Genomic DNA, 8,606 nt, shown 5'->3' with positions numbered 1-8,606 from the left:
CCAACATAGTCCACTGGCAGTTAAGCTTCCACTTTGGTCATCCACCAAATGACGTATCTCTGGTCATCATTTCTTGCAACTCCCATTCATACAGTTGTTAATCGATCCTCTCACGCTGCAGTGATATTTGTGGACTTTTACCAATTTCCAGTTTCTTTCTCATCTTTCCACTTGAAGGTGTTAGGAGCCACCATAAAACTGGCATTTTAGAGGGAGCTAGGAACCACCATAAAACTCAAATTTTAACATCCAGCATGATTCTGTTCCTTTATTTCTTTGTGGCATGTCTGGACCGATCACAGGTACATATTTTGTAAATAACTGTGGGTCCAAACTATACACAGAATAAATGGCACAAAGAAAAAGTACACTGGATAACCTCATACCACATGATTTAGGAGAAACGTGGTAGAACGCTCTTTGGCTGAGGTCATGAAATGGTGTGCTAACTCACTGACCAAAACTTCCTGTAGAATCTGGCAGGCTCGCTCTCATTGGCTGAGAATATACAATAGCAGTCCAAGCATAGAAAATAAAGTATTACTATGGTACCAAAATAGATTTATGTATATTTTTAAAGAAAACTATTTCAGAGATGGATTAAAACAAATAATTGCTGCTCTGGCATTGTTCTACTCGATCACATGTTTCTGAGTCCACTAGGATCCTATGGGAAATTTTTATATACCTTGCTTTAATTGTTTAATGGGTAGGAGTATTACTGCCCCTCCATCCCAAATTGTAAACTTTCTATAGACAGAGACACTGTCTTATGGGTATACTTAACATAGCATCAACTTGGGCATGTAGCAGAGGCCAACAAAATACCAGCACGTAATTAATATTTGCTGAATAAGGCTAGGAGGAGAGAATAAGTAGAAGAAGCAAAGGTCCACCCCAGAGTCCAACACCTCCATTAGGCTGGGGTTTCCCAACCTCAGCACTATTGACATTTTGGACCAGATAATCCTCTGTTGTGGAAGGCTGTTCTGTGTATTATAGGATGTTTAGCAGCATCCCCAGCTTCTACTCACTAGACACCAGGAGCACACCCTCCCTGCAATGTAACAATCAAAAATTTCTCCAGACATTGCCAAATGTCCCCTAGGGTGGGGAGGGATTGCCCTTGGTTGAGATTGCTGCATTAAATCTATCATCTCATTGCTTCTCTTTCAATCACCAGATTCTGGTCTGGGCAACAGAAGGCAACTCCTGGTCTAGATAGAGCAGGAATATGTTGTCATGTTCAGGGAGAATATACAATTATAGCTAAACTCTAATTACCACTTTGTACACGTTTATTTATACTCACCTATCCCTGTTAACTCTAACGAAACACTGGGCAGCTTGTAAAACTACTTATGCTTAAGTATGGAACAGAAAGAGGACAACTAGAAAGAGTTGGATTTATTGGGGGTAGTTGAGCAACACGGCAGGTGAATTATTTACTAATATTTGGCAGGATCCTTTGTGGCCTGAAGCTTCAGGTGGCTGGACAAGTCCCTCAGCTCCATGACCAGGTGACCAAGGATGACCCTCATATCCTGTATTTGTTTGAGGAGAATACGCATCTGGTGATGCAGATGGGGATCTGGGAAGTGCAGAGGAGAAGAGGAGCCCAGATCCTTAGAAGAAGGGGTGGGCAGTGGAGGCAGAGGCCCAGGGGGCTCCGTAGAAGTAGTTTCTGGAGCAGCTGATTTCTGAGGAGCTGGATTCAAGGTGGGGGGTGCAGCAGAGCTGGAGGGACCTGGATTATGGGATAGGAGACACAGACAAGAGTGAAGTCTGACTCTGGCCCTACCCTCATATTCCTGGTCAGTCTTTCTTATTCTCTGAAAATAGCTGTGGGGCCCAATGGCAACAAAATCCTGAGGACTCTGGTCCAAATTTGAATGTGAAGCATAGTTACTTCTGCTTGAAAATCTTGCACAATGAAGCCTCATCATTAGAGGACTATGGATATTAGCCAGTTCTTCCCCTTTCAGTCTAATTCCTTACAACATGCATGTGGTAACTGGTCCTAGGTCAACCTCTTATTGTATATGCCATTAGTGTAATTCCTTACCCTTGTGCCAGCCTTCAGTGTTTTGAGGACACCTCTGCTGGCCCCTCGAGTCACCTCCTCTTCAGAATGAGCATCTCCCATTCCTCCCATTATTTTCCTTCTGACATGACCCAAGCGCCCTCACTACCCTGGACACCTCCTCTGCGTATATTTCAGGTCAAATGCAGCCTTCTTAATGGGGACTCCCAGAATTGAATAAGAACTCCAGACTACTTCGTCCTCACAGTAGATACTATATTCCTACAAATGCCCAGAGGTCATGTAGGGAGTGTAAAGTCTACGGGGAAGCAGCTGTGGAGTTGGCTCAGGTCTTCGTTTGATGAGGTATACGCCACAGTCTGAGGGAGAAGTTTCCTATTTGTGCTTTCTTCCATCACTAGGGACTCTGGCTTATGGTTCCTGCCTCCCATGTGTCCTTTCTTAACCTGCTTACACTGAACCTTAGCTCAAAAACCCAATTGTCCTATTCCCCCCCACCTCTGCCTTTTCACACACACCAGACATATACACACTAACTCACCCTGCACCCTGATCTCCAGCTTGGGGCTCTGTTTCCAAACTTGGTTGTCCTCAGTGGCTGCTTCACACCAGTAGGACCCAGAGTGTGCCTCTGAAGCAGTAGGGATCTGGAATTCTGAGGAAGGGCCCCTGCTACGCACTGTCCTGCTGTCCTTGTAGAAGGAGAAGAGGAGGTGGGCAGCTGACCTCTGCAGGGGCAGCTTTGTCTGACAGCTCAGGGTTACCGGGCTTCCCTCTTGGGGCTCAGCTGAAGGTGTGGCTCTGAGAACCGGGACTCGAAACAGTTCTGGGGGAGAGATAGGTGAGGAAGAAGAGCTCAGCCATCCTACATTCAGGTGGACCCATGACAGGCAAAGACCCCCAGTCACACTTTCCTTCCCCTATTTCAATCGGGAAGGAGTTCTCTTAGAGAAGTTCCCATTTGAAACTTTCAAGTCCTATCTCTCTTCAATAGACAGGACTAGAAAAGATCTAGAGATGGGCACATCTGACCGTAATCCAGATGCCTAGTCAGTGAACATTGGGAAGCATAGAACTGTAGGACAAAGCAGCAGGAAACATGCTGAACTTGGAGTTGGGCTAAATGACTTGAAAAGGCAATGCTAAGATGCTGCCCCTTTTGAAGCCCAACTTGGACATTTGTCAGCAACCTACTCCTTAACCCTTCAGTGACCTTACCATCTCCAGTGAAAGACATTTCTGGTCCCTCTGTCTCTCCCCACCTGCCTCTGCCACAATGACACGGCCTCTAGCTCTTACCTTGAACTGTGATAGCCACAGGAGATGCCGTTTCTGGGCTCCCAGGACCAGGGCTCCTGAAGATAGCACTGCAGTGGTAGTGCCCGCTGTCTGTCTTTCGCGCCACGGCGATGGAGAATTCCTTGTTAGGTCCAGGGGGACCCAGGGCTGAGCCATCTTGGTAAAAGGTGACCTGGGTCAGTGGCCAGTCTTGCCAGGCCTGGCAGCGCAGAACCAGAGGGTCTCCCTCAAATATAGGCCAGGCTGGACTTTGGAGGATCAGCCAGTCTGCGGTCCAAAGCAAGAGCTGAGTGTGACCCACTGCCTTCCTTGGGAGCTCCCTCAGTGCTGCCCACAACAGACCACTCTAATCTTTCTCTGAGGGGCCAGGTAACTTTCACCACTGGTTGGGAGTATGGAACAATTTCTCTAGGGCCTAGCACAGAGGGCACCCTGGCTTCTTGGGCTGAAGATGGGGCAGATGATATCTCATCCCCTGGCCAGTTTCAGGGGGCACCTTCCTGAGTGGGCTGTGGGGCTGAAAGGAGAACTTTGGGAAATGGGAGAAAGACCTGGCCTGCACTGGTCAGTCCTTCCTGGGACCTCACCGTAGGACACAATCAGATGGAAGGGTTCACTGAAAGTGTAGCCCTTGACCTGGAAGTCGACTTCCCTTGGGTCCGTCAAGTCATCCTCAGTGTGGCAGCTGCCCTCCTGGGTGCTGACAGGTCCTTCGCACTGGAGCGCCTCAAAACCGGCAGCTGAGGAGGGCATGGTCCGAGAAGAACCAGAAAATGATGCTGTGATTGGAGAAAGAGGACAGGAAATTGCTTTCCGCAAGAGTTCCTCCCTCTCCTCAGGGAATTATGTTTTTTAGAGTGGAATAGGAAGACATCAAAACATTTTTTCCAAGAGACCCATATGGATCTCTCGGAGGGATACAGCTGACTTGATTCGCTGGCTTCCAGGTGCTGTCAGTGAACGGACTGTGGTTTGAAGAAGGGGTGCGGGGGAGAGAATGGTGAACTCACCAGTATGACATCCAGCTGCAGTGCAGGAAGCCAGAGGCCAAAGACAACGAGGACCCCAGAGCCGGCAGACACAGGACAGGAGGGAAAGGGAGATGATCAGATTCTAACATTTGTTGAGTGTTTACCACATACCAGACACTGCCAGCCATGTTCACACCTTATCACACAAATCTTGCAAGATTTCTAGGTATGTGATTTCACTCCCATTTTATAAATCTTAAATGAAACAGGTTTAGAAAAGTCAATTCGTTTACCCCCAATTTAAAAAGAGAGTAGGGAGTGGAGCAAGAAACTCAGGTATGTCTGAGTCCAAAATCAGTGTTCTTTTTACTTCATTGTTCAGACATGATCTACTTTAGTCTTCAGACCTTCCTTGGGGACTTTCTTCCAAATTTTCATTTCCCCAAATTCACTTGGTTCTTCATCCTTGAACATGTTATCTACAAACTAGCTTTTAGTATCTTCTTCCTTGCTCCCCCTTTCAGGTCTTCCTTTTTCAGCCATCTCTAACTTAATGTCCTCTGTCCCTTGAACTTTCCCTGGCAACGGTAGAGTCCATCCTGTGTCTTTCTCTCTACACCTGAACCTCTACTCTCAGTCTGTACTGGTAACTATGGAACAATTCTTTCTTTGCTTGGGGTTGAATAGAGTTACAGATTTCTCACTACATGTCTCCTCAACCTATCTCTTAGTTCCATGGTTGACCAAGGCAAGGTAAATTTCTCCCATCTCCACGACTGCTTCTTGTCCCTCATAATGCCTCTCCTCCTCTTCTGGCTCCATGGTCATTAACATGTACTCAGTTATTCACTCTGTCCTTTCCTATCCTACTTGCTTTTGTTCCCTTCCACTTCCAAAGGCCCAGGACTCTTCTTTGACCTTGTAACCTCCCTTAGCAAGGCCCCTCTCTACTTCCTAATTCTCATTAAATAGTACCAAGTACTTTCTTTAGATCCTCTCTCAGCTCCCTTCACCACTCTGCTACCCATTTTCAGTTCCTCCATTGTCACTCAACTAGACTCAGCCTCCTGTCTTTTTCTAAAATAAAATACTGTTGGGCTATCAGGCACTTTCACTCAATAAACTATGTAGTAGTTGTTATTATTCTCATTTTATGGATAGGAAAACCAAATTCAGAAATATGAAAAGTGACTTTTTCAAAGTGGCATAGAGCTGGTAACTAAAAGAAGAGGGGCTTGAAAACAGAGCATCTGATTCCATGTCTAGAGTTCTCACAACAATACCACTGCTGTATCTTAATACAGTCACCCAGTCCTGTCTCTATGAGTTCAATAAAACAACTCTTGTGCAGGGATAAAGCAGGTGCTGAGAATTCAAAGATAAATAAGAGAAAGTTAAAAAACAAACAAAAAGGCATTGTCCCTGCCTACAAATAACTCTCAGTTCAGTGGATGCACAGGCATGGGAAGAGATTGTTTCAGCACAAGGAAGAAAGTAATATGAAAGAATTATCACAGGTAGCCATCAAAGCAGAGAGGAGGGTTCAAGGAAGATTTCCCGGTAAAGATGCCACCTAAGCTGAGTCTTTAGGGATGCCAAGAGTCTGTAAGTGAGAGAGGAATAGGGAGCAATGGGGAGAGCTCATTTCAGGCAGAAGTAGCAGTATGAGCAAAACTTTGGAGATAGGTAGGGGTCTGGTGTGTGAATATAAGCAAGTTGGGATTTATTAGAGAATAAATTGCAAGGCTCAAAGGGTGAGAGAAGAAGCTGAAAAGTTTTAAAAGATGCCAAGTTACGGTGGACCCTTAATGCCATGATAAGTATCTTAGGCTAGCAGACTTGGATTTTAGAAATCACTCTGGCTGCAGAGTGCAGAATGTATTTCAAGGACACAAGGCTGAGATATGAAGATTAGTTAGGAAGCTGTTGGTCTAGCCCAAGACAGAAATGATGAGGGCTTGTCCTAGGATACCGTTAGTTATGTTTCAGGGAAGAGACGGGCTCTAAGACCAACTTAGAAGGTAGACATTGCCAAACTTGATAATTGATCATGTGTAGAGGATGAAGGAGAAGGAGGAATCTAGGTTGTCTCCCAAGTTTTTGACCAGGATATCAGGGTGGATACCATTAACTGAGATCAGAAATAGTGAAAGATGAAATTAGGAGAATTCCCTTGTAGCCTAGTGGTTAGGATTCTGGGCTTTCACTGCCATGGCCTGGAGTTCAATCCCTGGTCAGGGAACTGAGATCCCACAAGCCCGCAAGCAGTGTGGCACAGCCAAAAAGAAGATGAAATTAGGAGAGGGAGGGACCAAGAGGACAGAGCTCTGGTCATATTGTGCTGAGATACCTTGAAACATACAGGTAGCTATGTCTTGTGCAAAGCTTGATGTTTGAATGTGAAACTCAAAAGCATGATTAGGGTTGGAGATATGACTTAGACCTCTTAATTATAGAGTTGTAGTGGTAAAAATTATACAGACAAATAGCTTACTAAGGAGACTGTAAATTAAAAAGTAGGGAGGCAAGGATACAACTGTAGAAAACACCAGTCTTTAAGAGAAAGAGGGACTTCCCTGGTGGCGCAGCAGTTAAGAATCCGCCTGCCAATTCAGGCGACATGTGTTCAAGCCCTGGTCCGGGAAGATCCCACATGCCGCGGAGCAACGAAGCCTGTGCGCCACAACTACTGAGCCTGCATGCCACAACTACTGAAGCCCATGCACCTAGAGCCCACACTTCACAACAAGAGAAACCACCGCAATGAGAAGCCCGTGCGCCAGAATGAGGAGTAGCCCTCGCTCGCCACAACTAGAGAAAGCCCATGCACAACAACGAAGACCCAATGCAGCCAAAAAAAAAAAAAAATTTAATTAATTAATTAATTAAAATAAATAAATAAAATAAAAATTTTTTTAAAAAAAGAGAAAGAGAAGCCACCAAAGGGACCAAGCGAGATACATGGAGTACAGGGAGAAGCCAGGGGAGTAGATATTGCCGAGGAAGAATAACTGATCAACAGTGCCCAATACAGAGAAGCCCAGCAGGATAAGATTTTAAAAATGTGCAGTGTTGGGCTTCCCTGGTGGCGCAGTGGTTGAGAGTCTGCCTGCCAATGCAGGGGACACAGGTTCGTGCCCCGGCCCGGGAAGATCCCACATGCCGTGGAGCAGCTGGGCCCGTGAGCCATGGCCGCTGAGCCTGAGCGTCCAGAGCCTGTGTTCTGCAACGGGAGAGGCCACAACAGTGAGAGGCCCGCGTACCGCAAAAAAAAAAAAAAAAAAAAAAGTGCAGTGTCAGTATAAAGGTCATAGCACCCTGACCAAAACTTCCAGTGGAAGTTTCCAGTGGAAGCCAGACTGCAAGCATTGAGGAGTGAGTGAAAAGTGGGGAAGTGGAGAAAGCAAGTTCAGACTACTCTTTCAAGAAATTTATCTGAGAAAAGGAAGAAAAGAACTGAGATGGTAGCTAAAGAAGACATCATAGTCAAGGGGACTTTTAGGATGGAAAAACTTTGAAGATTTTTATATTCAGAAAGAGCCATTCAGTCCTGCACACCAAACTTGCTTATACTATCCTTCTTATCCCACCTGAACACGGCTTCTTTGGAGGGCTGAAGTTAGTCCCTGCTTCTTTCCTGGGTCTTTTCCCCAAAGTCAGGAATATCTCCATTTCCACACATTCAAAGATTTTACTTACCCAGTAGCATCTGGGCTGCCCAGAGCATAGCAGGAGAAAAGTAGAAGACCCCAGCCATGAGGACACAGCCCAGCTTCATGGTGACTGTGTTTAGGTCCCCTGCAGCTTCTAACACACTGATTTTCTTCAACACGATACCTCTCAAATTAGAAAAGAGGAAGTAAATCTAACTGTCTGATCTCCTTTCATATGGGACCTATTTTAAAATTTTATTTATTTATTTGTTTATTTATTTATTTATTTTTGGCTGTGTCAGGTCTTAGTTGTGGCGCGCGGGCTTCTCTCTAGTTGTAGTGCGCAGTCTCCAGAGTGCGTGGGCTGGGCTCGGTAGTTGCGACGCACGGGCTTAGTTGCCCCGAGGCATGGGGGATCTTAGTTCCCCAACCAGGGAACAGACCCTGCATCCCCTGCATTAGAAGGTGGATTCTTAACCACTGGACCGCCAGGGAAGTCCCTGGGGCCTATTTTCAACTTTGCAATCAGCTTTCATCCTTCAGATTAACCAGGTGGGTTCCAGCATCAATAGCACCCTTAGGGTTGTGGATGAAATGATAGCCCTCTCAATTGTTCAAAGATTCCCCCATAGAGTTCAG

At 45.9% G+C, this 8,606-nt stretch overlaps 1 protein-coding gene across 2 annotated transcripts; it reads right to left on the bottom strand.

Moving 5' to 3' along the window:
• On the bottom strand, positions 1-8,237 carry FCRLA (Fc receptor like A). 2 transcript variants are annotated; one of them, XM_067728426.1, is made up of 6 exons: positions 8,014-8,237; positions 4,354-4,368; positions 3,931-4,122; positions 3,344-3,610; positions 2,586-2,870; positions 1-1,747 (listed from the first exon to the last, which is right to left on the bottom strand). In XM_067728426.1, exons 1-6 carry the CDS (start codon positions 8,090-8,092, stop codon positions 1,449-1,451), a joined length of 1,137 nt encoding a protein of 378 aa, XP_067584527.1. In that variant the 5' UTR covers positions 8,093-8,237; the 3' UTR covers positions 1-1,448. The 2 variants fall into 2 exon arrangements, with proteins under 2 accessions (XP_067584527.1, XP_067584528.1); XM_067728427.1 differs by having other exon boundaries at positions 3,931-4,083.
• Positions 8,238-8,606: the final 369 nt, after the last annotated feature.

This window comes from Pseudorca crassidens, chromosome 2, assembly GCF_039906515.1.
Source record: "Pseudorca crassidens isolate mPseCra1 chromosome 2, mPseCra1.hap1, whole genome shotgun sequence".
Classification (NCBI taxonomy): domain Eukaryota; kingdom Metazoa; phylum Chordata; class Mammalia; order Artiodactyla; family Delphinidae; genus Pseudorca; species Pseudorca crassidens.
This window is presented reverse-complemented; position numbering and strand designations above follow the sequence as displayed.